The 14,641-nt window shown below is 46.1% G+C and overlaps 1 protein-coding gene across 1 annotated transcript in view; it reads right to left on the bottom strand.

Moving 5' to 3' along the window:
* Positions 1 to 14,641, bottom strand: part of LOC311233283 (uncharacterized protein) — a 79,769-nt gene that overhangs the window by 37,515 nt on the left and 27,613 nt on the right. The window contains exons 3-4 of the mRNA XM_084320226.1: positions 6,849 to 7,074; positions 3,094 to 5,030 (exon numbers count right to left, since the gene is read on the bottom strand). Coding sequence (XP_084176352.1) covers positions 3,094 to 5,030; positions 6,849 to 7,074 — 2,163 coding nt within the window. The remainder of the gene's footprint in view (positions 1 to 3,093; positions 5,031 to 6,848; positions 7,075 to 14,641) is intronic.

Below are 14,641 nucleotides of genomic sequence, written 5' to 3'. Positions count from 1 at the left end.
TCTCAGGGTGAATGTAATAATAAAAGCCTCCGCTCTCGCGCCCCGGACTATTATAGGCAACAGATGGGCTTGTCTCGCTCTAGTTTCTGACAAAAATGCGTCAAAATTGATTACTAATGTGAAAGATCGGATCGGAAACGATCGGATCGATAGATATTTAAAATCACATGCTCGGGATCGGATCGGAAGCAAAAAAAGGCGATCGGGACATCCCTAGTGTATTCCAAGACAATGTACTAAATATGACCATAAAATACTCTGTTCCGCCCCAATACATTGCAACGACGTCCACCGTATACCCCACACTACTATAACAGTTACCCTCAGAATTCAAAACACACACCAACTCGGCAGGTAAACTGTAAAATAGCGCCGTGCAAGCTAATTAGCCTAGCCAGCCTTGTTTACTGAGTCCTACCTCCGGGTCTACTTCCGGGTCTCCTTCCGCTGTCGGCCATCTCCTTCACTGATTGGTTGTTAGTGCGTGTGCTCATATCCAAGCTTGGAAAATCGATATATCGAAACTTTGCAACCACGTTTCATGTTTATTTCGAGGAAATAATTTATCGCGATAGTTATCGTTTTATCGCCCAGCCCTAACTGATCGGCTGGTTGGCTATGATAACAAGGACTGATCAGCATGAAATCTACGTGAAATCGTTCTTACCTGCAGCCGGTTGGATCCCAAAAAGGATTTCCCAGTTATGATCGCCATCTGGTAGATCGATATGTCCATTGGCTGATGCTATATTCCTTTACTGCATACTGAATTCCGTCTCGCAAAAAGTATTCCGGGCTACAGGCATAGCTTTAGGCTAACAAAAAAGTCCACCCATGATGAAAAAAATAAAAACACCGGTCTGTAACAGGGAACACTGCATTATCGAGACAGCGCCACTACCAGGATCTGGCCGGTAATGCACTTTTCCGAATCTCAAGAGTAGGGTATATCTGCAGTGCCGCTCCGTGACATTGAGTAGGTTATTAAAATGCAATAAAAGCAAAAACAAGTTTACCACGTATATATATGAATATACATGAATGTGTTAAGGTCGAATGATGGGTCCACTTCCAGACATTGGATGATTGTGGATTCGGGTATCGTTTTTCTAACGTTTTGAAATGGATTCGTGCATGAATGTGGACTCTGGGATACATTGTTTGGGTACCGGTAAGTAAGTTATGTTATGGTTAAGCGTATGGAAGATGAACGTACAAGTTATGTTTGGTAAACCATTCCAGTTCGATTGGCTTCGGTGATTCACTACAGGGGTTTAATGGCTTAAGCTAGGTTTTGATTATCAGTGCAGATTCAATTTTGTGCGTCTGTATGTGTAGTTGTGTACTACCGTCATGAGTTTGTGAGTCACATTGGTCTAATTTCAGCCTCCGTTAACGTTATTTGTTCCGTATGTATGACTCGTTTCATATCTGTGTGTCTCGAATGTGCGCGCTGCCGCGCTGTGCAATTTGTTTACGTTGGTAACACGGGTCGCTAGGGAATTTAGGTTCGAGGTTGAAGAAAGTGCACTTTTAGGTTGAAAGAACGGCCCTAATGTCAACGTGTTTCAATATAAGCGTTATGTATGGTGATAACGAGTATATTGTTAACTTAACTTAGCTCCGCTCCGCCCCCCCGCTGATGAAAGTCATACCGTCATTATACCCATACCGGGGTGTAGTGTTGTCAAAAATATCGAAGTATCGATACATATCGATACTGAATATTTAAAATGGTTTAGATACTAATTTCCCAAAATACAGATACTTTCTGCAGTATCGGTACCAGCTGGCGAGTGTTCTACCGCAAGTTGTTGACACGCTGTTCAGAGCACGCTTGCCCCTCCGCCTCCTCCAAGTCCATCCCTCCCCCTCACAGAGCCGTCTTCAGTTTGTAAACAAACATTTTAGCTGAAGATGGCAAATGCAGAGGCTCCGCAACTTGTGCTTGTGGATAAAGAAAACAGCAGAAGTGCTGTTTGGAGGTACTTCGGGTTTGAAGTAAACAACGAAGGACGAGCTAAAGATGCCCCAATGCTATTTGCAAGCGGTGTTACAGAGCAGTGCCAACGCGGATGTCCATAAAGAAATGAAAGAGGTTCGTGACAGCTGCTCTTTCAACGTCACTGTGACTGAAGCATTAAACCATTAACTCTAGTTTAATACATGATACGTTGTCTACTGATGGCGCATAATATCAACAGCTGATTCGTTGTTAGTAACATTACAGGCAGCTATCAGCTAACGTTAGCTACTGCTAGCCGTTAGCTCCCTTAGCTTAGCTGGCCACCTTTTATAATTACTGCATGGAAACGGAGTAACGTTAACGTTTAAACGTTATGTCGAGGTCATACAATACTACAGTCGACATAAGGTTAACGTTACCCCGTTTCCATGAAGTGTTTAAATAGCAGCAATCTTGTTGAAAATGTAACGTTACTAAAATGCTCCGAGTATAGCCTCTCTCTCTCTCTCTCTCTCTCTCCCTCTCGTTATCTTTAAATAAAAATAAAAATACTAACTGTAATACAAACAGTTCAGTTTGTCAGGTACATGCAACACAGATTACAGTGTTTACATCTGTCTGCTTGAGAAAATACCATGTTCTGCATCTGCAATAAAAATGATTGAAGTGAGATGAACAGTTATTTTTAAATGTGTGATCTAAAGATAAACAAAGGGTTTTAAAAGTGTTATATTTATCTTCTCTTATAGTACCAGAGAGAAGCTGAGGAGAATCAACCAGCAACAAAAGCTAAATTTGTTTTAAAAAAAAATATATATATATATATATATTATAATTTTGTATTTTTTTTTCGGTATCGAAATGGTATCGAAGTATCGATACTTTTCAAGGTATCGTATCGAAGTCGAAATTCCAGTATCGTGACAACACTACCGGGGTGTGATGTCCGCAAGGTATGACGGTATGAAAAAAATTATACCGCCCAAGCCTAGTTAAAGGTATTGCGATTATTAGTAAAACTATACGATTTTCTGGTGCATTGAATTGTTGCCTAAATAATAAGTCATTGAATCCAAGTTGGATTGAATTGCTAGACCCCTAGTGTGTATATGAGAGAGAGCCCCTACCTTTGGCATGTCCCGTGTGACCTTCGACCCCACGGCCAGATGAGACCTGCTGTTCTGGTGAGAGTGTGACCCTGGCCTCTGGGCCCTGCCTTGGCTCTCGCTCCTCTTCTTCAGCGGGGGCAGGGGCGGAGGGCCCAGCCTGGCCCTGAGGACCCTGGGCTGGGACTCCCCTGCTCTGAACCTCTGGCCCTGCGACACAGAGCGCGTCAGGCAGATATCCACGCTCTCCTCCTCCCTCTTCACGGAGCCCCCCGCGGGCGCCCCGGCCGGCCGGCAGAAGCTGAAGAGGAAGCCCGGGTCCAAGAGCTTGATGGGGGGTTTGCTCTGCCGCTTGCCCAGGTCGGGGGAGGGGGGGTCCGGGAAGGGGCCCATCACTGGCATGGGGTCCGCCGGCTCCTCTTTGATGACCGCGTAAAGGGGGCCGTAGATGGAAGGCGGAGGTACGGGGGCAGATATTTGGAGCCTGTTGTTCTTGTCACCAAGAGCCCCAGCAGGGCGGACCACGCCCCCCTGCAGGCCCCGGATCCCCGCCTGACGGCCCCTCTCTCTGGGCTCACGCTGCGGCTGCCTGGCCTCTCTCACCACGCCCCGCCTCGGTTTAGCTGGCGGCCGGCCGCCATTGTAGCGTACGGTCCTGAGCGTCTCCATGGCGACCGCGCCATTGCTTGCCTGCACCCTTGGTGGAGGAGGAGGGGGGGGTTTGTGAGTCTGTGTGTAGCCACGGCAACCATTTGAGGGACCCGAGATGGAGTAGTCGACCGGTTCCGGTTTGATTCTGACCACGTTCCTCGTCAGAGCCTTGTTGCCATGGCGAGGAGGAGGATGACGGACAGGAATAGGCGTGCCGTCTCCTCCCCTCACCGATTGCCGGAGTTCCCGCCCCCCGAACGCAGGCCTGGATGTGGACGGCACCAGGTCTGAGGAGCCCTCTTTACTGCGCATGCTCCTGTCGCTGGGCGGAACACAGTGCCGAGGTCGCTTCAGCCTCATCTCCTCCACGCTGATTGGCTCCTGTGGCTCAGTCTTGACGACTCTGCTGAGGAAGCGAGTGTTTACGGGGTTACACAGTGGCAACGACAGGGACAGATCCCCGAACGACACCTCCGGCAGCTGGGGGCGGGGTTTCCTCCGCTTGGTCAGCGAATAGTTGTTGGCCTTCAGCTTTCGGAGGCGTTTCTTCTGTCTCCAGCCAATCAGATCCTCCGGTCTGGGGAGGAGGGCAGTCCTCTGGAGCCCCAGGACCAACATGAGGCGGTACTTCTCCTGGGCTCGGGCGTAGTCCTCCTCGTCCTCCCCCTCCTTCTCCACCATCACACCAGGCTGGAGACCAACCGCGCCGGCCGGTGGCCTGGAGGAGCCAGAGGGCCGGTGGACAGGGTATGACCTCTTGTTCCGTCTCGGGCTCTCCGGCCGGGGCAGCAGCTTTAGGACCTCCTGGGCGGCACCGGGCGAGGAGCGGAGGAGGCGGCTGTGGGAGGGGGACTGCGGGCTGGACATGGAGCCACGAGAGCCCGGGGACCGGTTCTTACAGGAGGGGGATTTGAAGTCCATGAGCTTCATCCTGTGCGTGGGGCTGAGAGGGAGGAGGCCCCGGGGCCCCGCTCTGGAGGGGCCCCGTAGCGAGCGCCTGGGACTCTCCGCCACAGACTCATCCGAAGCGTCCAGCGTCAGGCTGAAGGCGTCCTCCACGCCGTCCTCTTCCGGCGACGCCCTCTTCTTCCTCCTCTGATGGGGGTCCTGGCCAGAGAGCTCCGTCCTGGCGCAGCGGGGGGACGTACGCACCTGTTCCCTCTGGAGGGCGGAGCAGGCTTCCACCGCAGGCCACATGCCCAGGTGGCGGGCCATGGCGCTGACTTCATGCAGGTTCTCCTGGCGCACGCTCAGCGTGGAGGAGTAGGAGAAGTCGAGGAGAGAGAGGAGGCTGTCCTCGCTGAAGCCTGGAGGACAGAGACAAGACAGACCTCAGGCAACTGCTACTTAACCTTTAGATGACAGACATTTCATCTTGGGCATTTTCGATACAGCATCCGTCATCTGTGCTCTAAACTTCTAAAGGACTAGTCCAAGACAAATGTTTTATGACTAAAACGACAGCAGCTGAAGTAAGAAGAAAAAAAGTAAAGAAAATAATAATGGGCGGCACACACAGGAACACACACATGCAATTTTTCTTTGGGTCGCCAATGAAATTGAGTCTTTTCTTTTTTTCTTCTTTTTTTTAAGAGTCACCTTTTATTTTACAAAAAGTAATGTTTGGTGAAAGTTAGATTTGCACTTTATTAATCCCAATAGGGAAATTCATTCTTGTTTGATGATCAAGAGGCACCTTTTATTTGTTTGTTACTTTTAAGTGAAGTTAGGTGAAAAAGCTAGTTATTGCACTATTAATCCCAATAGGGACATTCATCTTTGTTTGATGAAGAGTAACCTTTTATATATATATATATATATATATATATATATATATATATATATATATATATATATAAAAATTAAGTGAAGATTGGTGAAAGTTAGGTTTGCACTTCAATCCCAATAGGGAAATTCATCTTGGTTTGAATATTTTTTTGTGTCAAATAATAACAACGGTTATTTGAATGATTTCCTTGGCGTTTCTAGTTTTCAAGAGAAAAAAATCGATTAAAATCGTAAATCGGATAAAAGAAAAAATATCTGAGATTTTATTTTTAGGCCATATCGCAAGGTGTCGCCATTGTGACAAAACGTAATCTAGATATTAACTCATTGTGTGTGATCTATCACACACGCCCCTGGCCATGCCCCCTACCAGTGAGGTCCGCTGATCTATCACACACCCCTGGCCATGCCCCCTACCAGTGAGGTCCGCTGATCTATCACACACGCCCCTGGTCACTAGGCTTGGGCGGTATGACGGTATTACGGTATACCAGGATATTTCGAAATCCCGCCGGTATGATTCTCAATACCGTGACGTCAAAGACTGCTATTACACTGACACAGAGTTGATTGTAGTGCACAGCACGCGCCAGCAGAGGGTTACGTGGCTATCATTCTGAGAGCTAACGTTAATAGTACTAGGCTGGTGCGGGCTAACTGGCTATCGTTCCGGGAGCTAACGTTAGTAGTACTAGGCTGGTGCGGGCTAACTGGCTATCGTTCTGGGAGCTAACATTAGTAGTACTAGGCTGGTGCGGGCTAACTGGCTATCGTTCTGGGAGCTAACGTTAGTAGTACTAGGCTGGTGTGGGCTAACTGGCTATCGTTCTGGGAGCTAACGTTAGTAGTACTAGGCTGGTGCGGGCTAACTGGCTATCGTTCTGGGAGCTAACGTTAGTAGTACTAGGCTGGTGTGGGCTAACTGGCTATCGTTCTGGGAGCTGAGAATGAAAGTCATACCGTCATAATACCCATACCGGGGTATTATGTCAGCAAGGTATGACGGTATGAAAAAAATGATACCGCCCAAGCCTACTGGCCACACCCCCTACCAGTGAGGTCCGCTGATCTATCACACACCCCTGGCCATGCCCCCTACCAGTGAGGTCCGCTGATCTATCACACACGCCCCTGGCCATGCCCCCTACCAGTGAGGTCCGCTGATCTATCACACCCCCCTGGTCATGCCCCCTACCAGTGAGGTCCGCTGATCTATCACACACGCCCCTGGCCACACCACCTAACAGTGAGGTCCGCTGATCTATCACACACCCCTGGCCACACCCCCTACCAGTGAGGTCCGCTGACTATCACACACCCCTGGCCACACCCCCTACCAGTGAGGTCCACATCCGTCTTGCTGCTGGCATCATCCGTCTCGGCGAAGATCTCCTGGAAGTACTCGCTGACCGCGGCCAGCACGGCTCTGTGGGCGCAGTACGAGCGGCCATCGGTCCTCAGTGTGATGTCACAGAAGAGCCCCGCTTCCCGCTGGCTCCTCAGCTTGCTCAGCACGTCACGACTGTGAGGTGCCACAGTCTTCGAGAGGCGCCCCTCGCCACCCTGGAGGAGAGACAGTAGAGACAGAGAGTGAGAGAGACTAACAGAGAGAGAGAGAAGGGCTGCAGTGGAGGTTTCTTCCCAGAAAGAAACTCGTACTGTGGTGTTGAACCAAAAAACATGTACATCAAAAACAACATCTAAAGATGTATGGCAGCACTCACCAACTCTGAGAACAACATCTAAAGATGTACGGCAGCACTCACCAACTCTGAGAACATAAAGATGTACGGTAGCACTCGCCAACTTGGAGAAAAAGGACAAGGACATGCTCTGACGACTAGGCTGAAACTTTAGCATGTTTACTTTGATGGCAAAAATAAATTGGTGAAACTGAGGCCCTGTCCTTGTCCTTTTTCCCCCCCAGAGTTGGTCAGTTGCTGCCGTACATCTTTAGATGTTGTTCTCAGAGTTGGTGAGTGCTACCGTACATCTTTAGATGTTGTTCTCAGAGTTGGTGAGCGCTACCGTACATCTTTAGATGTTGTTCTCCAAGTTGGTGAGCGCTACCGTACATCTTTAGATGTTGTTCTCAGAGTTGGTGAGCGCTACCGTACATCTTTGGATGTTGTTCTCAAGAGTTGGTGAGTGCTACCGTACATCTTTGGATGTTGTTGTTTGAAAAGAGCGAAAGTGTTGGGAGAGATTCGAGAGAGAGAAAGAGGGAGGAAACGAGAGCAGAAAGAGAAGGAATAAAAGAGTGGGAGAAACATCCAGAGAGGATGTCATAGGATACGCAGCGTATAAGATACAGTATAGAACGTGTGAGAAGGCGATCAGAAACGTGTGAGGGGAGAGACAGGGAGGAGGGGGGGACAGGGAGGAGGGAGAGACAGGGAGGAGGGGGAGACAGGGAGGTGAGAGACAGGGAGGAGGGGGAGACAGGGAGGAGGGAGAGAAGGGGAGGAGGAGGGAGGGGGGTGATTGAGTTGAAGAGGCACAATGGGAAAAATTATGTGTGAAATACTCCAAATGTGAGAGAGCGGCTGCCGGCTGAGAAATGAGGAGCTGAAAGAGAAAGCGAGGAAATTAAAGCTAAGATAGATATGGAGGGGAAAACACTGCAGTACAGCTGGGTCACACCAATAATGACTCATCTCAGACCCCGCCCTCTTTTTCTCCATCCTCCAATCACAACCGTTGCTTCTTGTACAAACTGCACGTGTCAACACAGAGACTGTTCAACCAGTTTTAGCTAAAAATGCACGCGTTTGTGAAGCCTTGAGCACACGATGGAGGATAAAGGAGACTTGGATTATACTGCGAGATTGAGAGTACAAGAGTTTGTAAATGGATGTTTTGATGTCGTCTTTGTTGCGGTTGTTAAATGTACATATTCAGTAACTTCAATTCATCAAGAACTGCTACAGTTTTTTTGGGGATTCTACTTTAAACTCTTTAGCCCGAGCGGTCCATCGGCGGACCGCAAATTACATCACGTCATAAATCAATCTCTCCAGACTGTATGACATTAACACATTGCCCGCCGGGGGTTATGCCCATCTCATGCCCCTCTCTGCCACCGTTAAAAGCGTATGGAGATGTTTACCTTCTTTGCAGGGCTATAACTTTTTAAATGTTATTGCTATATTGACATTACTATGGCCCATTCAACATCGATTATCTATCGTTCAGGATGTGGGAACGTTATACTTTTTCATTCATACATTGTTGTGTTAATACCTTCTAGAATATAAGTATGTTTTTAATCTTTTCTGCTGTAATTCCAAAAACGCTAGTTATAGGCCCAAACGCATTATATAGATTATCGATTGCCGTTTCCCCCCCATACACGCTACACCAAAAAACTCAAATGTATATGATCGGTATACATTATGCCTCATCATGCGCGGAGGAAAGGGGGGGGGGTCGTTTATAATTCCCCGATAATCAGTAAATGCTTTATGTAGGTTGGGTGGATATATTGATCAGATGGTTTGCAAACAAGGAAACGCACAATCGAGTTGAAAATAACGTTATATTGCTCTTACCGTGGGCCAATGAGACTGGCGGTGAAAGATCCCAATTATACGACGCCGATCGCCTAGGTCCATTTCCGGTTTGTATGTCGCAATAAACGCCGAAATCATATCGATTATTACGTTTAGAAAGCGATCCATTATGTACATAGTGTCTGTCGGGAGTCCCGTAACGAGATGTGACTGCCGGATGAGTTTCATCGATGCACTGATGGGCACATCCTGTTGGCGAGTGTAACTCGCCCGACCATCCACCAGGCGGCGGTATTGAGCCGTCGTTGCAGTCACATCTAAGGTCCAGCTGCAGCACCGGGGGTGGGTATATGAATTATGAATGCCATGGCGAAAAAATGAAATATTGATCTCAAAAACGCTGTACATCGATCCTGGCGGTCAACGCATAAGTGTTAAGTAGCGTTTTTTTTCTCCAAATGTATCCAATAGTAAAGACGCTAACCATGTCACAACAGCAGTCATAGTGTATATTTTCAACAATATGTTTGTTTACCAATAGGGTAAAGTGTTAGTGAGATTTTAGTTTATGGAATGTGTTTATAATTTAGCGAATATCTGCCATTTTGAATTTGCTAAACGTCGCAGAATAGTCATATGAGAAGAGGGCATCCAGAGCTCTCAATGAGTGTTGGAATTTCGAAAAACTACAGTACCCAGCCGATTCTAGCTTCCTGCAAGCAAATTACTTCTGTATAAAAAAATATTATTTCTCTTATTTCTCGGGATTCTCTACCACAAAACTGAACGTTATTGGCATAGATTGGAGCGCAGTTAGTCTACCTTCTGTGAACATTTAGCAATAATCGCGTTGCAAACTGAAAATGGCGGAGCCATATCCATTATAAGGATTGAACTGTACATACAGTAGATTTCATTCACGGTTCTTCAGTGCATGCCTGGAGATACTAAATCCAAATTGAACTCTGCCATTTGAAAGAGGAGATTTGGCCCGATCCATAGATGTGCGAGTTGGCTATAATAAGGTCATTTATAGGCCTGGTATTCTATATTCTATAATAATAATATTTCAAATTGCATGTGTCCGGATGGCAGAATTCAGTACTGCATCTACAAAACCTTCCGTTTAACTCTTTAATTGCCAGACCCGAGATATCTCGGGTTAATTCGCCATGCGTTGGCTGCCAGACCCAAGATATCTCGGGTTTTGGTCGTTTTCTTTTATTCGATTTTAATATCCAATTCAATGTCACAGACCTGTATATTGCCGTTAAAGGCATACTGGGACCCCGAGGGTGCAGCACCGGCCAGATCCTGCCAGGTGGCAGTATCGAGAGTGCAGTAAACCCTGTTCCAGACCGTGTGTTACGTTTAAACCGCTCCGGGCGCAGTTTTTTTAGTACAGGGAAGCCTAGAGGTTCACTCGGTCGCATCTCTGCAACGCTTCAATACTGGCCCCTGGTGGATGATTGGTGGATGATCGGCGAGTTGCCAAACCTGAATTGGTCTCCGAAATGCGTCCGGCCACTCGCATATTGTTGCGGGACTGTAGACACACGTCCGTGTGTAGCGATCGCTGCCATAACGCAATAATCTATACGATTTGGCCGTGTATTATGATTATACAAACCGGAAATGGATTTAGGCGATCGCCGTCAAATAAGTGGGATCTTTTTCCTCCAGTCTCATCGTCGAACGGTAAGAGGACGCTGACGTTACTTTCAGCCTGTTTGTTTATTATTATCCATGCAAACTGCTCTGATAAATATATCACCCATACTACATAAAGCATTTAACGACGATCACGGAATTATAAACGACCCCCCCCCCCCCCTCCGTTCAACCGCGCATGATCAGTCATAACGTTTAGGATCATGTACAGTTGACATTTTTAATATAGCGTGGATCGGCAACAAACGCCATTTGATAATCTATATATGCGTTTATGCCTATATCTCACGTTTTAGGAATTACTGCAGAAAACGATAAAAACATATTTATATTCTAGCCGGTATTTTCGTATGAATGTATGAATGAAAAAGTTAAACGTTCCTACATCCTGAACGATAGATAATCGATGTTGAATGGGCCATAGTAATGTCAATTTAGCAATACAATTTAAAAAGTTATAGCCCTGCAAAGAAGGTGAACATCTCCATAGACTTACAGTGCTGGCAGAGAATGGTATAAGATGCACAAATTGCGTGGCAGGGAATGTGTTAAGAAAAAAACCTGAACATTTTCGAAACCATTCTTTTTTCTTGGGACCAAGTAAGGTTTCGTCGATATTCCAATGTACAGCACGCGCGCACACACACACACACACACACACAGTGGTTGTTGCGTAAATAACTTTCTGATTAACAAACGCATTCGTCATGTTACCTAGATTTATCAATAGCAATAGTAATTAGGGATGTCCCGATCCGATCATGTGATCGGCCTCACGTGATTTTCAGAAGATCGGGGGGGGGGGGGGGGGGGGGGGGGGAATCTGGATTAAAAAAAAATAACCTTTTTTTTTTAATTCAACAAACATGACCATGTTCATGTCTTAAACTCATACTGAGGCCTTAGTTTTGGTTTTAAATTGCATATCATCATTCATTTATTTATTGTCACAGAGCAGAAGAATTTTGCCAAAACAAACGCATTTCCTTTGATTTAATTATACATCAAATGATTTATGTCAAGGATGAGGGACATCCACTAGTTGCAGAACTTGCCAGTCACCTGATTTTTACAGACGGTGGCGGGAGCAAAAAAATATGATCGGGACATCCCTAATAGTAATATATATGTTTCTTTAGGGCTTGTGTCCACCAGGGACGTTTTATGAGTTGTCAGCTCCTTTCTGTCATTCATTTCTATGCTGGAGACGCGACAGGCGCGCGCGCTCCTCTTCCCAGCGCCGCGCCTCGCATTTTATGAGCTCTCGGCGACAGCGTTTTTGGTCGGAGCGCTCCCAGCTCATAAAGTTGAAACTAGTTCAACTTTTGGAAAGGAGCGCGCTCATCAATGTAACTCATCGAGGAAGGGGCGGAGCCGCGGCTGGCGCGAGCCTCAGAAAAACGCTCAGAGCTTTTTTTTTTCTTTTTTCAAAGCGGTCCGCCTTGAAAAAAAGGCTTTTAGTGGACACATAGCCTTAGACTAGAATAAGTCAAATGAACTTACTGTCTCGGAAAGGTTGCCGCAGGTCAGTGTTGTTGAGTCAAGTGTACTCTTGTGTAGAGCTAGAGGGTAATGGCCGCCTTTCAGAAAACTAAAAAGCAAATGGCTGCTTCCCATTGGTGCTGAGCACAGCAGAGGCGGGGAAAAAGCAAATAGCCGCTTCTCATTGGTGCCGAGCACAGCAGAGGCGGGTGAAAGCGCTGTAAGCTTCGGAACAGCCTCGCCTTCTGGTTGGTTGCATTTGGCTGCTTTCTAAAAAGCCGGTTTCGGGGCTCAATATTGACCATGACCCCCAAAAATTTACAATTTGTATTGCTTTTCTGCATGATTCACGTGAGTCACTATTTTAGGTCAGAAAAACCGGAATTCCGTTTTAAACCGAAGAAATCACATTTGATTTGGAAATAGTAGCGTGTCCAGGCAAGAAACGCCAATGCTTATAGTAGAATTCACGTAGCGCCCTATAACTCAGCCTTTCGGGAATTATCCCGGATCACTCTGAAATTATACTTATATTCACCACGGGATAACGCGCAAACATATGCATGAAAAAAAATCTCTCTTTTGCATCTTGGACGGAAGAAAGTCACTGTCAAATGACCATAGTATTGTCCCAGGGTATCTGCAGGTTTAGCCCAGTCAGATTTAATGCTTTTTAAGACTTTTTAATGCCACTCAGAATTAAATTTAATACCAATTTCACAATAACAAAATGACAAATCATGCAACGACACCAATTAGTTTAAGTTTAGGGACACATTGGTCCAAAGATGTTTATTAAAACATAACTTAGAAACTTAAAAATCTTGAACTTAAAGGAGTAACTGGATTGGATGAATTTCAACAAAGGGGTGACCAAACATAAATAGCAAATATAGCTATACAAAATATACCAGGGGCCAAGCAGCAAGTGCAACAGCCACTGTCAGAACACATAACTATTACCACCCTCCCCAGGGTATCAAAAAAGTCAACCAACAAACAAGATTCTTGTGCCGGATCTCCTCTCTGGTAAACAAGAATACCCTGAAGACTCTAACAGGAGCACTCATTCAAGGGTACTACGACTATGCTTGCACCTCATGGTACCAAAGCACCTCAAAGGCCCTAAAAACAAGATTACAAACATCACAAAACAAACTGGTCAGACTACTGCTTAACCTCACTCCTAAAACCCACTTTACCCCTGCCCACATTCAAAACCGCTCTTAAAGAGTAAAATGTCCAAACCCCCCCCCCCCCCCCCCCCCCCAATGTACAGTCTCCTCCCCATCATATGTATATATTTTCTGTTAGGATCTCTGGGTAACAGTACTGTATATTTGCATATCGTATATGTCACAATTGTAACACTACAGTACTATATACCTGTATGTCATGTATGTCCCTATGCCATAAATGTCATGTATGTTGAGTATGTCATAAATGTCATGTCACTATGAATTGAAAATGGGGGACCCTGATGTAAACAAGACACGTCTTTCTCTGGTCTGCATCCCCTTAACAATTGTGTGTATTGAGCCGTACTGTATTGTACCCATTCTGCAATCTGTTAAATAAAGTTTTCATTCATTCATCCAGTTGTTTTGTTTTTGTGGTTTGGTTGAATGAATGAATTCTTTGTTTAACAGATTGCAGAATGGGTACAATACAGTACGGCTCAATACACACAATTGTTAAGGGGATGCAGACCAGAGAAAGACGTTTGTCTTGTTTACATCAGGGTCCCCCATTTTCAATTCATAGTGACATTTATGACATACTCAACATACATGACATTTATGGCATAGGGACATACAGGTATATAGTACTGTACTGTTACATTTGTGACATATACGATATGCAAATATACAGTACTGTTACCCATAGATCCTAACATACATGGGAGGATACTGTACGTCATTAGGAGGGGGTGGGTGGGAGGAAAAAATACATAGTGGGTGAAGCTCTCATCGAACATAAACACAAACGTGTCCTTGTTTACATCCGTGAATAGATTATTTTCAAGTTAAGACCTCAGCTTCAAGCTTTGGCGTGGAGCCGAATGTTATCCGGACTTCTGTTGGTGCAAATGTTATAGTCCTACCTGATGGCGCAGCTGGTGTGGAGGAAATAGTAGTTTGCAGAGGTAACATGCTTAGCGCTCAGCATGTGCGACGCGACTGCTATTTTTTTTGTTGCAGCTGGGCTCGTAATGGTCTTTGACTGGGACCAACCATCGCGCAAACAGTGGATTGTCGAGCCAGTTCTCGTTAAATTGGCACTTTCCCATATTAACGAGTGCAAATGCTAAACTAAACTAAACGTAATGTTAGCGTTATCGCTTCGCCTTGCTAACGTTAGCTAGACTCCGTTGCTGAAATGGTTCCCCGGCCCAACACAACTCCTTGTTGGTTCCGCCCCATTCCGGTCTGCGTGATTCTACAACACGGTCAATGAAAAGTCAA

Source organism: Notolepis coatsorum, assembly GCF_963971535.1.
Source record: "Notolepis coatsorum genome assembly, chromosome: 8".
In the NCBI taxonomy this organism is placed as follows: domain Eukaryota; kingdom Metazoa; phylum Chordata; class Actinopteri; order Aulopiformes; family Paralepididae; genus Notolepis; species Notolepis coatsorum.
This window is presented reverse-complemented; position numbering and strand designations above follow the sequence as displayed.